General features: G+C 42.4%; 1 protein-coding gene across 10 annotated transcripts in view; it reads left to right on the top strand.

Moving 5' to 3' along the window:
• PWWP3A (PWWP domain containing 3A, DNA repair factor) overlaps positions 1–21,612 on the top strand; it is a 107,759-nt gene extending 86,147 nt beyond the window's left edge. For all 10 annotated transcript variants that reach the window (XM_077476017.1, XM_077476014.1, XM_077476020.1 and 7 more), the window contains 4 exons: positions 10,043–10,090; positions 10,236–10,663; positions 19,818–19,906; positions 19,999–21,612. In XM_077476017.1, the coding sequence (XP_077332143.1) occupies positions 10,043–10,090; positions 10,236–10,663; positions 19,818–19,906; positions 19,999–20,065 (632 nt within the window). In that variant the 3' untranslated portion in view covers positions 20,066–21,612. The remainder of the gene's footprint in view (positions 1–10,042; positions 10,091–10,235; positions 10,664–19,817; positions 19,907–19,998) is intronic.
• The last annotated feature ends 286 nt before the right edge of the window (positions 21,613–21,898 follow it).

Below are 21,898 nucleotides of genomic sequence, written 5' to 3'. Positions count from 1 at the left end.
GCGCAGACAGGAGGCGGCATTTATGGCAGAAGAGACCAAGAGGGTCTCTTCTGTCATAAATACCCTGCCTGTCAGCCATTTGATTAAAATACAACTTTAATTCCTCTTTAAAGAGGGAGGAAACCCTGATGTGTTACTTCCTTTCTTTTTACCCTGCAAAGTAAAAGCATAATGTGCTAGTATGCATCGCATACTAGCATATTATGTGACACTTACCTGCAAAATAAGCCAGTGCCATCCCCGCTGCAGGCCGCATCCATGTTTGTCCCTCTTAATTCCATGGCCGCGGACTCCAGCTCTGTGACTGGCCGGAGCCGCATGATGTCTCTCACGCGAATGCGCGCGGAAGCCCCTAGTCACAGCACTTGCTCCTGAAGAAACATCATGGTGGGTGTGTCTTCACAGCGCATGTGCTGATGATGTCATTGGAGCAGTATACAGCAAATATCTCCTAAACGGCGCACGTTTTAGGAGATATTTACAGTACCTATAGGTAAGCCTTATTCTAGGCTTGCCTATAGGTACAACTTGCAAAGGGAAGTTTACAAGCTCTTTTAAAGTGGATGTAAACCCTCACATATACCCAGTAAAGTGAATAGCCTCTGATGCACAGAGATGAAACAAATCTCCCTACGTAAGTTTTACATGTATATCTGCTGTCTTCAGCTTTATATACTGTTTAGAAAGTGCACATCGTGTTAGATTTTTTTTCTACCTGTTCAGCACTGGGTGTGGATTCTTGGCATACATTGTGACAGCTGATTTGAATGAAAGACGCACACCCCCACTCCACATAGGCAGAGGAAGGAAGGAATGTGTGGAGCTGTGCAGTGACTAGATCAGCTCTCTGCTAATCTATTTATAGCACCCACCCCTACACAAATTTCAAGCTGGTTTTATCTTGGCTGTCGGAGAACTTGTCAGTTATGCTGATAACAGAAGAACAGAGTAGCAGAAAGACACGGAACTTAGGGCTTTGGCGAGAGATAAGAAAACACTACAGATATGTGCTTAGGTCAAATTTCATGAATCAGGTTTACATCCACTTTAAGTCTAATCTACCAGAACACCCAGATCCTTACCAACTATCCCCATCTGTTCTGCTCCTAGTATGTATGATGTATGTTTTTAGCCCCTAAGTGCATAACTTTACATTTATCAACATTAAGCCTCAGTTGCCAAACAAATAGTTCATTGAGATTGACTTATAATTTGGAGACCTCCTGTAAGGATGTTGTTCCACTGCATAGCTTGGTGTCCTTTGCAAAGACTGAAATGGTACTTTTTATCCCAAACACTATATCATTTTTAAATATGTTAAAAAGTAGGGGTCCCGACACTGAGCCCAGGGGTACACCACTATGAATCATTAATCACTACTTTCTGAATACAGTCTTTTAGCCAGATTTCTATCCATTTACAAACTGAATTTTCTAAGCCTCTAGACTTTAACTTATAGTGGTTGAAAAGGCAGATTTTTTTGCAGGTAAAAACCTGTTTGCAGCAGCCCCCTCTTGATTCATCGGTGTCCAGGTGACCCTCGACTCTCTTGGGACTCGCACTCCATTGGCTACCGCTGCTGTCAATCACAGCTAGTGAGCCAATCAGGAGAGGGGGGGCGCAACCGCGGCTGTGTGTGTGAATGGACACGCAGCCGCTCAGCCCATTGCAAACTGCATAGAGATTACATGATCATGGTTGCTTAAGCATGCATGGATGCACAAAGATGCATGTTTATTTGTGTTTGCAGAAACTTACAATAATTTACATGTTTGCATGGAGATGCATGTTCATGGTTGCATAGAATGCATAATCGCATAGAGATGCATGGTTATTAGTGCTTGCATAAAGATGCAGGTTTGGACATGTTTATATAAATGGACATTGATTTTACATAAAGATGCACGGTCGCATAGAAATGCTTGATCGCATAAAGATGTTTGAGTGCATAAAGATGCATGATGCATGTTTGCTTGAATAGTCATTGGTTTTACATGTTCACTTGGGGGTGCAGTCGCTCTGAATTTAGGAGGTAGTTATGAAATGAGGGGAAACTCTGCTGATTGTCATCCAATCATATGCAGGCTAAAATTCAGGTTTTTTTTTATTTTCTGCCTAATGGTTTAAATGGCAAAAAAAAAGCGTATTACAAATAACGGAGTAGGTCCTCCTTTTGGTGGCAGTTTCTATAATAGTGTCTCCCTCCCCTCGGGGGCTTTGCTTTAGGACATCCCAGATATTATGGTGCTGTGTCCCATGATGTACGATAAAGAAAAATTGATTTTTAATACAGCTTACCTGTAAAATCCTTTTTCTTAAAGTACATCATGGGACACAGAGGTCCCTCCTCTCTTTTCTGGGATCTTCATTGCTTGCTTCGAAAACTGAGGTACTTCCTGTATGGGAGGGGTTATATGGGGGGAACTTTCTGTCTTGGTTGCCAGTGTCCAATCACCTAATAGGTGGTGTATAACCCAGATAGTCATTATTATGGTCCGCTGTGTCCCGTGATGTACTCCAAGAAAAGGATTTTACAGGTAAGCTGTATATTAAAAATCCATTCTTTTATTTTTATTTTTTTTATAAAAAAAAAAAAAAAAAAAAAAGACTATAAAACACAACACATCTAGGTACACTACGTCCACAGACACTACTTTGTCTAAGTTTGTTTACTTGCTAATTTGTTGCCTTTTACCTTTTGGCCTGTCCACTGCACCCTGGGTCGTTACCAAAGTGCTAGCCCCTATTCTCTCTCTGCTTCACTCTCAGGGTATACCCATTGTGGGATATTTCTGTGATGTTAAGGTAACAGTTGACAGGTTCTGTCTGCCAATGTTAGCTGGACAGTGCAGGCCATACAGAAATTCATATGGATCCTAAATATTTTGAATCAGTTCTAATCAGTTCTGCCTCATATGTTACAGAGCAGACTGCTGTGTAGATTCTACCCATGGAAAATTTGGCAGATGTTCTTAGTCATCGATACCTGGACTCCAGAGAATGGTCTCTTCACCCACTACATGAATGGAGGAGGTGGGCCTGTCATCCATGCACCAGTCCCTCCATTTACAGGGCACATTTCTATGTTGGAAGCTATACTACAGCTTCTATAAATGGAAAGGAGCAGAAAGGGCAGCCATATTGAGTGCCTATGATGCATCCAGCTGTTTATATTTACTCTCTGCAGCATAGGAAGATTGCTTTTGTGGGGTATGGAGAGGGGGGAGATGGAAGATTTCAAGAGAGCAGCCCCCAGCACGAGAGGCATTTCTCATATTTCTCATACAATGCAAGTATTGTCCCTTTTGTGCTGATATAAAAATAGGCCAGCCAACAGACAGCTTGACTCTTAGCCAGTTCAGCAGGAACTGGCCAAGATTGGAACAGTTTATGGGCAGGCTGAATGTAACAAGTTGATTGATCAACTTGGGCACAGCCAGACTGCCGGATTCACTTGAAATTATCGCTAGCGGCTGTCATAGCCTCTAGCAGTAACCACGGTCTTCTCCCGGCAGGGATGGCTAAAACACATGTCTTGGTCGGAGGGATTCCCGTCAGCACTTTCTGTGGTGATGGGGGGAATAATGCGACTTTAACAGGTTGCAGGAAATTTGTACCGCCAATGGCCTGCTTTAGGCTTTAAGCAATAGAATAATAGTGCAACCTTGGATGTATACCTTTTCACCATTTTGTGTTCAGCCTCGCTAAGACCCACCTGACTAGAGCAGACAAAAACGTATAAGGCAGATCAGTGAAACAGAATTGCTGATCACACAATGAAAGTTGAAAACTTGTAATAACCATTGTGCTTGCCATTAGTTTGGGATCTTTAGGCAAAGGACATCAATTTAAAGTTACTTTGTAGATATCTCTGTGTGCTTTTGTTCAGTCTTTCAGTTTAAAATTTTAAGTGACCTGAAGTAAATTAGGAACAGATTCATTTTAGGTTTTACATCCCAGACGTCCCAGTTCTTTATTAGTCTGCACTTGAAATGCTGGTCATAGAAGCAAATATTTGTGCACAATGCAAGAAAACATTTGGCAATTTCTTATGTGCAGGTGCATCTTGCAATTTGACAATTCTCTTAAAGAGGAACTGTAATCTGCTCACATAATTTGTAATAAAAATATCTTTGCCATTCTGAAGCTTCCCTCCAACCCTGTTGCATATTATTTAAATACTATGATTCTGTACTTGCCAAATATGCTGCAGAAATCTCCCTCCACTGAGTCTGGCTGCAGCCATTTTAACTGTGGGCAGCTGAAGCTGCTACTGTCTGTTCACTTCCTGGATTTACACAGATGCACCTCCAGCTCTGCAGCTCTCATTGGCCCTCTTATGATATGTTCACCATATCTTCATTTCCAGTTCAGCGATTATTTAAGCAATGGCATACAAGTGGTGGCCAATACACATACCAGTTGGAAGAAAGGGTCTGAAAGCCTTTCCTGGTTTATAATCTTTATGAGATTAAAGATAACTTCCATAATTATGGGTAATGCTTCCAACCCACAAACCAGATTCCACTAAATTTTGTGTTTGTGACTGGGTCAGATAATTGTGGCAGTTTTTTTTTTCTCTACACAAGATTTTGAAATGTAAACTTAAAAATCATGTTTTCTTTATTTCATATATCATGGGACACCGAATCAGACTAATAATCATTACCTACTGGGTTATACTCCATCCCCAAGTGAATGGACACTGGTAGACCAAAAGTCTTCAGACTGGAAGTGATCCCCTATATAACCGCTCCCATGCAGGAAGCACGTTTTTTTCTTTTTTTTTCTTACCAGTGTCTGCAAGGTGGATGGCACAGTTTGTTCGCGCTCTCTGCGTTCCATTGCTCTAGTCCCACAAACAGTTCTTGAATGAATCAAGGGATTGGCCGATCGGATCCATTTGGCACATGCTTATATGCTTAGATAAATAGTACCCGAGCCTCGCAAAGGAGACTCAAGATCCTGCAAGGTTTTTCCTGTAATGCAGCCTCTGGGTGCTGGACCCTGCCAAGTGTAATCCTGGACACCACAGCGCTAAGGTATTCCTGCAGGGTGCTGTACAAGTCCAAGGGAGTGGACCCTAAATATGAAAAGGGTACGCAGCCCTTGAAGGTCCTCAAGTGACAGGAACCCACCATGATGGGTGAAGTTTGGGCTCTTAGTTTCCAAGCTGCCCTGCACCTGGACGGGTAAGTGAAAACCCTTTACTTATTATTGTGGGTGTTTGCAAAGTGTACCTTTTTTTTGCTTGTATCTGGCTGTTTCTTACCTGTATGGTGGCGCACGACGGTGCACCATTTTGCCTTGGTTCTCTATGGCACACATGCATTGGCAAGAGTGCCGCTGTGTTTAGCAGTTGTTTGGCGGACGTGGTGCACGTGCATTGGCAAACGGGCCACTCGACTTGGCAGTTTAGCGGCCATGGCGCATGCTGCTTTGCTGCACATGCGCAGTAGCCTTTATCTGGGTGCACAAGGATTTGCGTCATACGCAAACACAGCCACACCCGTTCACCGGGACCACGCACATGCAGAACGTTATGGTGCACACCCAGCTTGTATAAGGCTGTATAGGCCAAGCATGCGGTGCTTCCAGAAGGCTGCTGTGGGACACAATGCAGGCTCTGAACAGACACTTGCAGCAGTTCACTCTTTCCTTACCCAGGTCACGTGAGTCACCAAGTGCTGCTTGCCAAGCTAAAGGTGCTTAGCAGGATTGTTACCTAGGGGCTTGGGAGCCCTATTCAAGAGTCTCCCTACTGTGTTTTAATACTACACCCAAGTACTGTTTTTGTGGTGGGTAAATGTCTTCAAAAAAGAGGATCGGGACTAACACTACAGGGAAGGGCACACTGATGTCAGTAGATCCTGATGAACCTAGTTGTATCCCTAGAGTTGTATCCCCTGAAAGACCAGAGGCTTCTGGGCAATCTGAGCCACTGCGCCTGTCTGGTATTGTGCCTACAGTCAACGCTGCTGCTTCACCCTTTATCACTAAGGATAAACTGTCCTCTGCCCCAGCTGAGTTAGAGCACAGGATTGCTGGCATGATTGCCTCCATCTCACAGCGGGTGTAAGGAGTTTCTATCATATGTGGTCTACATGGTGATATTTGCTGACTGTGTTCAGCTAATCATTGTTTCATAGCTCTATAAATTTTATTATGTTAAATTTGAATAAATTATTTTTTATTTTAAAGTTTTCCTCGATTATTGTTTAATACATGTTGCCTATAAAGTCCACTGGGGGGGCGGGGAAACTTTGTCTCTTTGCCTCCATCCCACAGGGTAGCAGAAAGCGTGACAGATCACCCTCCTCTTCTGGAGCAGGAATGGATTGAGGATGGGGAAGAGCTTAAAGCTCAGGACTTTGTGGCGGACCCGGCAGATGAGTCTGCTTCTGAGCAATCTGGACAAGAATATATCCAGTTGGTATCTGCCTCTATCGCAGAGGCTTTTGATCCTGACTCTGACAGAAACGGTTCATTCTATCTTTTAAGTTGCCTCTTTCAGAGGTGACTGAGCCCCCCTGGTCCTCTTTGGGATCTCTGAAGCCTATTCAGGCCGCACAGGCTTTCCCTCTACACCCCCTGTTGGAACAGGCGGTATATGCTGATTGAGAACATCCTGACAGGATTTTTGTTCCTAAGAGGTTTTCCCTTCTTTTTTTTTTTTTTTTATATCCCATGAATGAAAAGTTCATTAAATAGAGCATGCCAACAGTAGATGCAGCAGTCTCTTCCTTCAAACAAGAACTTAACTTGTCTGGTAGATAACGCACAGGGTTTGAAAGACCCTGTTGACAAGAAATTGGAGTCATTATTAAAGGCTTCCTTTTCTTTGGCCAGTTCAGCTATTCAGCCAGCTGTTGCAGCAATTGGTATCTGCCAGTCCATAAAGGATCAGGTGAAATCACCTGATGGACCTAACCAAGAGGATGATCTGCCTGAAAGTAAGACCGATATTTCTCGAAAGCTGTGTTTTGCTATTGACTCCTTTTTTAAAGGATTCAATACAGCAGGTTTCTTGTTTTGGCCCTCATCTGTACATATGCGCAGATTCTTATCGCTTAAGAACTGGTCAGTTGAGCGTCCTCGTAAAAAGTTATTGGCAGGTTTCCCTGTTCATGGGGAACATTTTATTTGGTGATCGTTTGGACAAATATATCTAAAAGATCTCCAGAGGGAAGAGTTCTCTAGTTCCTGTGAAGAAAAGCACCAAATGTCCCTCGTTTTAAAACCTCGGGGACTGCTTCCTCCAATGTTTCAGCGCCGAGGTGGTTTCCCTGCCAACAGGGTGCTAGGGCCAGGGGAAAGCCACAGGGCCAGAAAAAGCCCTGGGTCCAAGATTCTTCAAAACCCAGCACCAAGCCCTCCTTTTGAGGGGACGCACCCAATCCATCAAGTGGGGGGAAGGCCGCTGCACTTTGTGGACATTTGGAGAACAATCATTCAGGATGAGTGGGTCACCTCAATTATATCTCGCAGATACAAGCTAGAGTTGTGGGGGGGCTCCCCCTCAGGTTTTTAAGATCCAGCATTCCCTCGGATCCAGCAAAAAAATGTAATGCTTCAGGCACTACATCATCTAGTGCAGTATTTCTCAACTCCAGTCCTCAAGGCACCCCAACAGGTCATGTTTTCAGGATTTTCCTCAGATGAAATAGCTGTGGTAATTACTAAGGCAGTGAAACTGATCAAATCACCTGTGCAAAATAATGGAAATCCTGAAAACATGACCTGTTGGGGCGCCTTGAGGACTGGAGTTGAAACACTGATCTAGTGCATCAAGGAGTCATTGTAGAGGTTCCTGTATCCGAAAGGGGCACAGGGTTTTACTAAAACCTGTTTACGGTTCAGAAACCAGACGGGGACACCAGGCCCATTTTCGGACCTAAGATTCCTGAACAAGTATCTATCTGATACAGTCCTTTTGAATATAGTCTGTCCATCTCTCAGGCTGGGGAGCGACACTAGAAGGGCTCACAGCTCAGGGGAAATGGTCAGGAACAAAACAGATCCTGCCCATCAACGTCCTGGAATTACGGGCAGTACAGCTGGCCCTACGGTCCTGGATGGTGGAGCTTCAGGACTGCCCTATCAGGGTTCAGTTCGAGAATGGCACTGCAGTGGCATATATAAACCATCAAGGCAGTACCAGAAGTCATTCAGCTCTGAAGGAGGTAAACCACATATTAGCTTGGGCAGAGGAACGTGTGCCGATTTTTATATCGGCACTCCATATCCCGGGAGTAAAGAATTGGAAAGCAAATTATATCAGCCACCAGCAGATCTGCCAAGGGGAATGGTTCCTATACCCAGTGGTGTTCCAGGAATCTTGGCGGCGTTGGGGATTGCCAGAGGTCTACCTATTGGCATCCAGGTTCAACAACAAGCTACGGCAATTTGTGTCCAGAACAAGGGATACTCTGGCAATCGGAGCAGATGCTCTTATAGTTCCATGGAGACAGTACTCCCTGGTTTATGCTTTCCCTCCAATCCCTCTACATCCACATTTGTTACGCAGGATTCGGAAAGAGGGGGTTCCAGTCATTCTAGTGTCACCAGCCTGGCCCAGAAAGCCCTGGTTCCCGGAGATTGTAAAACTGACGATAGACGGGTCATGAACGTTTCCACGTCGCCCCGATCTACTGTCTCAAGGTCCTATATTCCACCCCAATTTACAGTCTCTAAATTTGACAAAATAGCTATTGAAGCCAGGGTGCTAAAGGACTGTGGCATCTCGGGGCCAGTAGTGTCTACCCTAGTGAATGCTAGAAAAGCTGTCACTAGGAAAATTATCCTAAAGTCTGGAAGACTTTTTATATTGCTTGGTGTGAAGGCAGAAAATGGCATCCTTGGAAATACGTGATTGGGAGAATTCTCTCCTTTCTACAGTCAGCTGTGGAAATCAAGTTGGCTTTGAGTACAATCCGAGGTCAAGTTTCGGCCCCATCAGTATTCTTCCAAATGCCTTTTAGCCTCCCATTCACTGATCCGAACCTTTATGCACGGGGTAACTCGCTTGCTTCCCCCCATTAGGTCACCTATATGTTCTTGGGACTTGAACTTGGTGTTGTCTGTGTTACAGAAACAACCATTTGAACCTATCAAGAAAATTCCATTAGCCTGGCTCTGTGTCCCAAGATGTATGAAAAAATTTAGATTTTTTTTTTTTTTTTTTGTCATACTTGCCTGTAAAATCCTTTTCTTTGAGTACATCATGGGACACCGAGATCACTCCCCTCAAAAAAAGAAAGAGGATTCAGTGCTTGCTACAAACTGAAGTACTTCCTGTGTGGGTTGGGTTATATAGGGGATCACTTCTGTCTGAAGACCTTTGGTCTACCAGTGTTCATTTACCTGGTGATGGAGTATAACCCAGTAAGTAATGAATATTAGCCTGACTCTGTGTCCCATGATGTACTCAAAGAAAAGGATTTTACAGGCAAGTATGTAGAAAAAAATCCTATTTATGGTGTAGATGAAGGAAAGATTATGTCCCTTTACTCAGACTGAGGCTCTGCTCTTATGAGGTATTCTGTCTCATCTACCCCGCTCTTTCTTCCCTGATTCTAATGAGATTCATCTTTTCAGACCATGTGATATACCTTATACTTTTCTTTGGCCGTCCTTAATATTTACTCAGATTTAATGCTCCCTTATCCATATACATTTGTTGCCTTCCTCTGGATCAACTGTGGGTGAAGGATTGTGTATATGGAATTGTGTGTGTGTATGTATATGTATGTGTGTATATATATATATATATATATATATATATATATATATATATATATATATATATATATATATATATATATATATATATATATATATATATATATATATATATATATATATATAATATAATTTTTTTTTTTTTTTTTTTTTTTTGATTGGACTAGATGGGGGGGGAGAATCTTTTTTTTTTTTTTTTTTTTTTTTTTTTTTTCAACCTGACTAACTTTGTAATATATGGTGAGTTGCTATGATGGCATAACTAACTCTGACTTGCATCTTTTTCTTCACTTTGGCACAGGTTGTGGTTTTTCTGGTTCTTTCTTGGAATACTGCACCTCAGCAATTAGTAAGTAGTTTCAGGTCTGTGGTTTTATATTTAATGAAAAATGTATGTAAAAAATGCTTTCCTTTCCTTTAGACAGATCTTTTAATAGGGGGAGTTCAACAAGCAACAACGAGTTGTGAAAATGACTGCACTTTATCTGTTACAGGCTACCCAGTAAGAAAGGAGTGTTGTAAAACAAAATTGAATTTCCCCTCAATATGTCAGGAAATATGTGACCCTGTGCCAAGCATCACAGAAAGTGATTCTCATGTGATAAAGAAGATTCTACCGGACCGGGCACGGGCATCCAGAGATAGAGCAAATGAGAAACTGGTGGAGTGCATTGTGAAGAGTAGGCAAGCAGAACGTCATCTAAAAGGCATCCTCACGGGAAAGAAAAAGTCACACTGGTTAGAAAAGTTTCAGTCATCAAACCAAAGTGTGGAGTGCCAGGAGACCTATATTGAAGATGAAGAACAGGCAGAGTTGGTGATGGGCTATCTGCAGCTGCTTTGTGAAACTTTGAGCATACAATCAAAAAAGCTTATGAATGGCGATCAAACGAAATTCATTCTTGAGGTGTTGTTTCCAGAGGTAAAGTTTGTTTCATCATATTACTCTGTTTCATAGTGCTTTAGAAATTTCAAAAGCCAATTGAGTATTGCTCCATTTCTTCTGTGAAACATGAAATCCTTGTTTTATGTTGCATATTGCAGCCTTTCTGAAACTTTTTAACACACAGGAACACTTGAAATGACTTTCCTAGGCTCAGAGAACCCCTGTTAAAAAAAGATTATATCTACAACTTAAAGGGGGATTCCACCAAAAAAAAAAATATTAAAAGCCAGCAGCTATAAATACTACAGCTGCTGACTTTTAATAAATGGACACTCACCTGTCCCGGGTTCCAGCGAGGCCGATCGATCCCTCGGCTGCTGCCGCCACCATTCTAGGTGAGGGAATCAGGAAGTGAAGCGAATCGGCTTCACTTCCCGGTTCCCTACTGCGCATGCGCGAGTTGCGCCGCGCAATAGGAAATCTCCGCGCTGTCACTGGGACCCGTGTGTGTCCCAGCAGACAGCGCGGCAGGGCAGGAAATGGCGTAGACTCCCACGGGAGTCTATGCCCGGAAGTGGGTGTAAATACCTGTCTTTGACAGGTATCTCCACCCCCCTCCCCCCTGAAAGGTGTCAATTGTGATACCGGAGGGGGGGAGGGATCCGGTCAGCGGAGGTTCCACTTTAGGGTGGAATCCCGCTTTAAGATACATTAGTGTGATGGTCAGTGGGAAGAATGCACCTTGCATTTGTGGACAATGGGAATAATTACCCTCTTACGGATAGCTATAACGATTAAATGGTGTCCGTGGGAACCTTTCCAAGAGGCAGACATTGCTCATTGATCAAGGAAACCCCTAGCAATCTCTGGAGGAACCCTAGTTGGGAATCTCTGGCATATAGGAACATGAAAACCACTAAAATGAATAAGATCTATGCCCAGCCTGAAATTTATCAGCATGCCAGGAGTAATAAAAAATGGGTAACAATTCTCATGAGTACTTTGATACTGTGTTCTGCCCCTTGGGTTCTATTTTCATACCATCTGGTTATAAAGGAAAGGGAAATAATTTAACCCTTTCATGACTAACCCTTTTTTTTGGAATTTGGTGTTTACAAGTTAAAATCCATATTTTTTGCTAGAAAATTACTTGGAACCCCCAAACATTATATATATTTTTTTAGCAGAGACTCTAGAGAATAAAACGGCGATTGTTGCAATATTTTATGTCACACGGTATTTGCGCAGCGGTGTTTTAAATGCAACTTTTTGGGAAAAGGGACACTTTCATGAATTAAAAAAAAAAAACATAAAATTAGCCCAATTTGTTTGCGTAATGTGAAAGATAATGTTACGCCGAGTAAATAGATACCAAACATGTCACACTTTATAATTGCGCGCACTTGTGGATTGACGACAAAGTACGGTACCTAAAAATCTCAATAGGCAACGCTTTAAATTTTTTTAACGGTTACCAGGTTAGCGTTACAGAGGAGGTCTAGTGCTAGAATTATTGCTCTGGCGATCGCGGTGATACCTCACATGTGTGATTTGAACACAGTTTACATACGCGGGCGCTACTTCCGTATGCGTTTTCTTTGCTTCGCGAGCTCGCGGGGACGGCGGGCGCTTTAAAAATTGTTTTATTTTTTTATTTATTTTAAAATGACCAAAAAAAAAAATTTGATCACTTTTATTGCTGTCACAAGGAATGTAAACATCCATTGTGACAGTAATAGGTGGTGACAGGTACTCTTTATGGAGGGATCGGGGTCTAAAAGACCCCCCACCCCTCCTTTACACTTCAATGTATTCAGATCGCCGAAAACAGCGATTCTGAATACCGTATATATTTTTAAAACCGGCGCCATTGGCAGCCGAGTAAACTGGAAGTGACGTCATGACGTCGCTTCCGTGTTTACTATGAGGAGACTGCAACGAAGCCGATTACGGCTTCGTTCCAGTTCCTCCCCAGCAGCCGGAGGCTGCGGAATTTGACTCGGTGCTCCCGATCGAGCGGGAGCACCGGTAACAGCGGCAGGAGGGGGGGGGCGTCCCCTCCCGCTCCTCCGGCATAACAGCCGAGCGGCTTTTAGCCGCATCGGTTGTTATGGCTGGATAGCCAATCGCCCGCTGAAAAGAACGGTACCGCAGGTGCGGGCATCATCCCGGTATACCCCCCGGAAGCCGAGTACGCACATCTGCGTACGCTCGGCGGGAAGGGGTTAATGCATTTTAGCCCTATCTGTTCTATAGCCATTTTATTTTATTTTTTTACACTCTTGAAAAAAATGCATATTTTAGGCCTAAAGATTACTTCTGAGATGAAAAAGATTACTTTTGAAATGAAAAGGAAATTCCTGATCGCAGCCAGTACATAGTAAAAAAAAATAAAAATAAGTGTAACTACTGTCAGAAACCCTGACATGCAGCTCTCTATGGTCATCTCCTCCATCATCAATAGAGGAAGAACTCCCTCTCTCCCTCCTTGCTGCTCCATTGATGTTCCTCCATTGTGACTCTGAATAAGTGAAAGTGGTTGTAAACCCTTACAAACCACTTTGACCTACAGGTAAGCCTAGATTAAGGCTTACCTGTAGGTCCAAGAAATATCTCCTAAACCTATATGGTTTAGGAGATATTTAGCCGAAGACAGCCACTGCTGTCTACGGCGCATGGGCCATAGACAGCGGCGCGCAGGCGCACTGGGCAGGCCGCAGATCGCGGCGATATGCCGCGAGTGTCGGCTTCCGTGCGCATGCGCGGGAGTGATGTCATCGCTGCTCCAGCGAATCACAGCGCCGGAGCAGCGAGACCCACCAAGAAGATGGACGCTCGGAACTACAGGGGACAGCGGTGACATCGCTGGCTCCTGTGTCAGGTAAGTGACATATAATGGACTACTATGCGATGCATAGTAGCCCATTATGCTTTACCTTTGTAGGGAATCAAAGAGGAACTTTTGAAAAGAGAGCTCCAAATAGTGCTTATATTGTTTTAAAATTATAATCAACTTATTAACCACTTCTATCACATATCAGGCACTTTTCCCCTCTTCCTGCCCTGGACAATTTTCAGCTTTCAGAGCTTTTGCCCTTTGGGTACAGTGTTGCATGATTGCGCAATTGTCAAACTACATTTTTATCATTTTTTCCCCCCACAAATAGAGCTTTCTTTTGGTGGTATTTGATCACCTCTGTGGTTTTAAGTTTTTGTTGCGCTATAAACAAAAAAAAAAAAAAAAATGCCAACCCAAAAAAAAAAAAATGGGCATTGATAGGCGACACCGATGAGCACTGGATAGGTGGCACTGATAAGGGGGTACTGACAGGCATTATTGAGTGGCACTGATTGGCACTGTTGGGCACTGACAGGCGTTTATGGCGACAGGCTGGCAGTTGTTGGGCACTGGCAGCTGATGGGCACCTTTTGATGGGGTCTGTGCTAATGAGCCGATCGGCTCTCCCTGTCAGCGTGAACTGAGGAAATCCGTTTAACAGCACTTCCTGGTTCACACGATGACCAGCTGTTATTGGTCACAGCTGATCACATGGCTTCATACCATGATCGGAGTTGCGGTGTGTCAGACTGACAAACAGCACCTTCGTTCACCACGCTGCGCGCCCCAGCTGTGTTATCCTGATCATGTCATGACGTCCGGTCAGGATATAACAACCACTTTGCCGCCGTCATTCTGCTTCATGGCGGGCGGCAAGTGGTTAAAATATGTGCATAAAACTCACATTAGTTGCATGCTCCAGTGCACCAACTGTGTATACAACACATATCAATATAAAACCACAATGCTGCAGCTACTTTGTGCCTCTCTGTAAAATATAGGAGCATCTTGCCAAACAAATCTGCCCCTCCCCTTCGCGTTATGACGCCATCTCCTCTTGATACTACATCCACTCTAACCAATTGGGTTTTTTTTTTTCCCGCAGGTGTGTTATGTTAATGCTAACACCTGCTGCTCACATAGAGCATGTCTTTTATGTCTATGAATGGGGAATCAAATCAATCCCCTTTCAATCTGTGTGTGTGTGAGATATGATCGTTAAAGACAGTACATTCACCCACGAATGCTAAACCTATGTTCTGGGACATGAGAGGTTTTTATGGATGTGGCAGATGTCATTGCTGTACAAAAGGTCCCCAAAAATATTAAACTTGAGGAATTCGCTAACCCAATTCACCAAAGAACTTGTACTGTAAGGGATTTTATATTGGTAAAACTAAGACATTTAAAAGATTGTATAAAAAAAGTATCTATAATAAGGTATAGGGTATGAAAAATACCATCTTTCTTTACATTTCAAAGAAGTTTATAATCTAGATTATAGCGGGTTATGATTTTGGGGCATAGAAGCCCTAAAAAAAACATTGGAGAGGACTTGGGGAGATAAGTAAAAGAGAATCGCGGTGGATCCATGAATTGTCAATGGCGCCAAAGGGGTTAAACAAAATTTTGATTTGGGTTGTTTTCTTAGTAATAAATACATAAGATGTGAGCGGCAGGTGTTGGCATTAGCATAGCACACCTGCGGGGAAAAAAATCAATTGGGTAGAGTGTATGTAGTATAAAGAGGAGATAGCGTCTTGTCCAACTTTGGGAATCCCCCTGATGAGTCACGTGACCCTGTGACATAACACGTAGGCGAGGGGCAGATTTGTTTAGCAAGACGCTCGTATCTTTTACGGGGAGGCACGAAGTAGCTGCAGCATCATAGTTTTATATTGATATATATTGTATACAGTTAGTCACTGGAGCACCCAACTAATGTGAGTTTTATGCACATATTTTAATAAATTTATTATAATTTTAAAACGATATAAGCACTATTTGGAACTCTTTTCACATATGAGTCACAATGAAGGAGCATCAACAGAGAAGCAAGGAGTAAAGCATGATTTGTTAGTCCAGGGTGACTAAAAAGCCTATTCTGACCAAACTTAAGTGAGAGGTCACGCTTTGTGAGGTGAATTCACATAAAGCACGGCTTTTGAGAATCTGTGAAGATTATATAGGTTTCATCTTTATCCTAAAACATTAATCAATTACTTGATTACACTCAAGCACTGGATATATATTTGGACTGTCATAGGAAGAATTATATGAATATATCTCAATATTGTATATTGGCACATATTGCACAGGAAAATTGATACACTAAGAGATTGGATATAGTTTATATCGCATCATTGTACATTTGCACATTTTGTATCTATGTTGGTATTAATTGCACAGGAATATAGATACACCAAGAGTTTGGATACATTTTATATAATTATAGTTTAATATTTCTCATTTATATTGGGAGTGTTATTTGCTGCTTGATTATAGATTAGATAGTTTTCACCCAAGTTGCTCGCAAGACGGTCTATAATTTAAAACAAAACAAATCTATCGCATACAATTCCAAATTTATTATGCAAAAGTTAAGATACAGACTAGTAACCACATCCATGTTTTGTACCCAAGTAAAATTCACATTTATAATACAGAGAATGTTCCTATTTTTTTCTATTTCGATATTTGTATTGAATTTGGCAAGTTATACAGAACAGACAATCTGCGTTGTGTGTACATAAAAGAACAAGGTGAACATAGTGATCAACAGTATATCAATGTACACAATAGAAAAAAAAGTAAAGATGTGATGTTTCTAGAGCACACCCTGGATCAGTTTGATAGAGATTAAATCAGGACAGATGATCGCAACACTATATAACACCTCAAATATGTCAGCATGGTCAGCTGGGAAAGTGAAGAAAAGACAAAGAGAATAGAAGGGGGGGGGGGGGGGGTTGTCAAATCAGGAAATAAAGCAAAAGGCTTGTACTAGAGGAGGGAGAGCCAGAAGTGTGGAAGGGGAACTTAGTGTGGGGTTCTCTCACAACAGGGAGGCAATAAAACAGGAAGGTGGGTCAAATGTCACAAAATAAGGTGAGGGTGGTGTATAGGCGATCCAAGGGCCAGATCTCTTTAAAAATTTTTGGGCTATTGGTAAAGGTGCTAGTCAGATGTTCTAAAAAAAAAAAAACACCTAGCCTGGTTTTGACTTCAGAGAAGCCAATGTCTTCTGCAGCCATTTAATTTGGATACTAGTACATAATGTGCCAATTTGAATTATTTGTTAGTGAGATTTGGGGGTTTAAAATTTTAGGAGGGCTAACCATGGATCTCTGGATAAATGAACCCCAAAAAAATTGTAAAAGAGGGCAAACACTTTGGACCAAAAAGACCTAGTATTGGGCAGGTCCACCACTTATGGAGGACATCCCCTTCTGTTTGGCAGCCCTTAAAGCATGTGCCAGAATGTCCATAAATTGTGTGTTCTGGTTTGTATAATATACCACTTGGTTAAGACCTTTATAGGCTGACTCGAGAGCTGCGACATTAATAATGCAAGTTGCAATGGTGGACCACGTGCAGGACAATTTTAGATCTGCCTCCCAACTCACCACGTAGGCATGCATAGCAGGGGAAGAGAGACGGTTAAGATGTGAGTAAAATTTGAAAACCAGTTTGGGTGCTAGTGGTTTATGACAGCAAGAATGTTCAAAGACAGTCAGGTGAGAGGTTTTTGTCACGTGTGAGGGAAGTTGGGTGTATCTAAATAATTTGTTACGGGGTTGCATGGAAACATTCTCTGAGGTTTGGCTATGGTATGACTTTCAAGAAGTGAAGAGGCCCAGGTGAAGCCCTGTTGGGTCCACCAAAAGAAGACCACTAAAGAATTGAATTCTGGTGGAAGAAAAAGTGTAGGGAAGCTCATATAAGGGTTACTCCAGATCGTACCCTGGAGCAGAGATGATGAAAGGGACTATTATGGTACCCATATACAGTGATCACAAATAATATAAAAAAATTAATCAAATTTTATTTCACACAAATTTAAGACAATTCCAAAAATATACCAAAAGCAACTGATTATTACACAGATCTTAAATTTAAAATATTAGGGTTTACAGAATTACAAAGGACCCCACAATGAAGCAGGGACATGTCGTCGTGTGACTAGACGTTTCCTTGACCGGTTTCGCAGCTATATGCCGCTTTCTCAGGAGGCGTCAGCCATAACATCTATAAAAGAACAAGATCCTTACAGTCAATACATCAACGGTTCATTTTATGCCAACAATCACAAATTGATGTGGTATTACATTTGGAGTATTTATGTAGAACCATAGTGACTCACCCAGACAAGAAAAACACTTTATGGCAGGAGGTGGCAAAACTTAAGACACCCTACAATAGGGTGACCCCTAGGGGCGGAAACTGGGGGCAGAGAGCGGTGAGATCAAAGATGGCTATAATAAAGCTTAAATTGGATGAAGACTCCCATATACTACTTAATGACCATGGGCAAAGGAGAAAAGAAAAAAAAAAGAGGGGGCATGACCCAAGCGTACACAATGTAGTCCATAGGTCAAAAACAAACCGTGATCAAAAAAGATTGAAAGTAAAAAAAATTGAAAAATATTGTTCATAACATACCCAATGGGGAACTAGAAGTTAATTGTCAACCAGGGTAGACTGCGTCCTTTAGGAACAATCCCCCATATCTATTACAGTGACGTCTGAAACCTCTAGTCCCGTTGGATGACGCTCACATAATGGGCTTGCACGAGCGCCGCTCGAGTATTGCGTCCAAACGAGCGCCATTAAAAGCCCCCAACCTGGAAGTTAAGGGACGTCATGGAAGGTGTCCCAAAGAACCAGCCTGATTCATGTTAGACCAAACCCAGCATGACCTTTCGCCTCATGTGAGACGGGGCAGGTAGGCGTTCCACTTATGCGGACGTATGCCTACACCTTTTCCCCATTGCCTTTACTTACGTCATCTATTGGCGCTGGGGAGGTTCAGGCCGGTTCTTTGGGACGCCTTCCGTGACGTCCCCTAACTTCCGGGTTGAAGGCTTTTAATGGCGCTCGTTCAGACGCAATACTCGAGCAGTGCTCGTGCGAGCCCATTATGTGAGTGGCATCCAACTGGACTAGAGGTTTCAGACGTCACTGCAGGTAATTAATATATAGATATGGGGAATTGTTCCTTCCTTCTCTTTTGATGGTACTTGGCTGCGGAAGTAATCTTTCCTAATTGGTGATTTGGAAGGGATGGCCTGATGGCTGCTGCAATGCCAGACTGATCTCTCCCTCCTCATCCTTAATGTAACCATTTTATAAAAGACCTGATTGGCAAGGTCTCTAATTATTCTGAAGTGCCCACTCGGTACTGATTTCCATTCCATTTTTTATTGCATTTTCATCTAGATCCCTGCAATTAAATACCCCCGGTTAATTTATCAGCCTAGGCTAGTAAATGTGGTGAAGCTCTTCTAATTTCCATAATTCAATCACGTGCAAGCAAAAAAAAAAAAAATGCTTTTTTTATTTTCCTGTGGTGGTGTGGTGAAGCTTTACCACATTCACTAGTTTCTGGGGAAAATAAGTGTAACTACACAGTCTATTTGCCTTTTAAGTAAGTCAACCCCTATGTGTTTTACAATGAGTAGTACATTTTGCATTCAGTACCATTCAACACTGTAGAAAACAAACTTGCAAGAAAACTATACCAAATCCACTGCAAGCACAAAAACACACATAAGGACTTCAGTGATGTATTGAAGTAGCTAGCTTTTTTTAGAAAAAGGTTAGTAATGTTGGCCCTAGTATTTTTCTCTTAGACTTGCTTACCTCAAAGGACAACTGTACAATTGTCCTTAGATAAATTCCCCACAACCCGCGAGTGCATCCCACTGGGACAGGTACACTCAGCCTCATACCAGCAATTTTCACTATGTGGCCCCACTCAGAGCCACACAGCCGCTTAGTACTGTGCATACACACCATAGCAATATTTATTATGACAGAGCCTTACTCATGGTGGCCTCTGGTCATTTGGATGTACATTTTTCTCCTAGGAAGGAATGATAAGTATTTGTCTTAGTTGGATGCACTCAGACGGGTAGGGGGATTTATTTAAGGGCAGATGTACCAAGGTACAGTTGTCCTTTAAGCACATGGTGCAAACTACTTTCCATCATTTTAGCAGTTTAGTACAAATATAAATTTATAGGACATACTGTTAAATGTGAATCCTTAGCTGTACACTGCAGCCTATACAAATACCCTACATTTGCCATTTTTCAGGAATATTCATTGTTTCAATTGTTTCATGTGCAGGCTGTCATTTTTGCTATATCTGCTACAGAAGGCTTGAGTTTTGAAAAAGCAGAGAAGAAATTTTTAGCGGGACCTTTACTCAGTAAGAGGTAATAAAAAAATCTATAGTTATAATTGTGTTATAAAAATGCATCATTCCAAAATTCTAATGTATTACAATATTTGGGGTTTTTTTTTTCAGAGAAAGAAAACAATTTGAGAAGCAGATTATGGATAAGAAGAGGATAAGACTTGAAGAAAATTTGTAGCCTTAAAGGGGAATCGCATTATTTTTAATTTGCCACTAGCAAATATTGGACATTTTGGACATATTGAAACCAAACTTATTCTATATGAAGTTCTGCCTTGCGTTTTGTTTGACTATCTTGAGAGTAAGGACCATTTGCTACAGACAACACTAAGAAACCAATTTCTCTGTATGTGATCATACATGCCTCTGTACAATAGAGTTTATTATTGAGCTCTTGCTGCTATGTATTGCACAGGGTCCAATAGCTGTCAGCACATGCAGTTAAAGCCGGTCTTCTCTGCTGTGCTTTGATCCTCTAGGCATCTCTGTTTTTATTCATGGAGATCATTTATAAAGATTGGACCAAACGGTAAACCACATCAACCAATGCGGAGCCAGATTTCATGACTGAAGTTGGAAACGCAGACAACTAAATTCTAGTTGATTGCTGTAGGCACCACCTTTTTTTCTACACTGTGACCTGCGATTTATTAGACTACATTCACACTGGGGGGGGGGGAGCGGTGAAGCCGCACTTTTAACCCCCTCTAGCGCCCGAGAAAAGGGATAAAAGCTTTGCAGGTGCTTCGGCAGCAGTGCCCATTGATTTCAATGGCAGGGGCTGTGTAGGAACACTGTATACACTGCTCCCGCACCGCCCCAAAGATGCTGCTGTCCATCCTGCAAGCGCAGCGCCCCAGCGTAAAAGCACTCTGGCTTTCACGCTGGTCCTGCAGAAGAGGCAGTTTACAGGCGCTATTTTTAGCGCAAAAAATGCCTCGGTGTGAAAGTAGCCTTAGTGTACCGCTCAGGCTCAATCACTGTGGGGAGTAGTGTGGGTGATGCTGCATCCACTACAGGAGTGCCAGCAAGGGATGGAGCTCGTCCCAGGTCCTATAGTCCCTAGAAGGAAAAGAAGGATCCACGGTGTCCTGTGACAGTTATGGCAGAGAAAACCTCAGCCTGGGCTCCCACCAGGCCACTCACCCAACACTTTTCACTCTGCCCCTCAGAGCTTAGTCATGGGGATCCCCATGACTAAGCTCTGAGGGACAAAGAGAAACGTGTTGGGGGGCATGGCCTGGTAGGAGCCCAGGCTGAGGTTGTCTCTCCCATAATCCTCACAGGACATTGGATGTGGGGCATCGGGGATCCTTCCCCTCTACCTTTTTTGTTCTACGTTTTTTTTTTTTTTTCTTTCTGGCGCACTCACCAGCGGTGGCTGTTTATCACATGAATCGTTTTGTTTTTTTTCAGTGATGACAACTAATCATCTGTTTTTGTATTTTTATTACGGATACTATTTGACTATATTTTTTTACTTAATTTAGTTTACCTCAAAGTGTTAACCCCCAGTTGATTTTCCTTACTAACCAGGAGCCATGAGGCGCTATAAACCCATATGACCTATATTGCCTTGTAGAAGAGTGATCAACCAGAGATAATCAGGGATTATTATACACAGATTGCACTGATTCAGTAAACCATTATTGCTACCATGGCAGACTGATTTATGCTAACGTATTAATGCTGGTTGGCAAATAAATATTTACATGTAGCCTTTTCTTTACTGTATGCTTTGAGTCTTATTTAGTAAGGCATTGTAATGTGCAGAAACCCCCATATCAAGCAACCAGAAAAGGTCCTTGAGGGTATGCACCATGAGTGAGCTTTTGACATTGCTTGAGAATGCATTTCATAAAAAATCTTGAGCTTAACCAGAAATAAAGCCAGCAATACTGCAGTTGAGTGGCTCTCCGTTGCAGCAGTTCTAGGCACCACTCTGTTCTGGATATTTATGGACATTGTGCAGAAGCAAAACCATTTATGTGCACATACATGTTACACGTTG

Source organism: Lithobates pipiens, unplaced genomic scaffold (assembly GCF_037356315.1).
Source record: "Lithobates pipiens isolate NorthernLeopardFrog02 unplaced genomic scaffold, aLitPip1_a1.2 Scaffold_13, whole genome shotgun sequence".
Taxonomy (NCBI): domain Eukaryota; kingdom Metazoa; phylum Chordata; class Amphibia; order Anura; family Ranidae; genus Lithobates; species Lithobates pipiens.
Note: the sequence above shows the minus strand (reverse complement) of the source record. Positions and strands in the feature narration are given on the sequence as shown.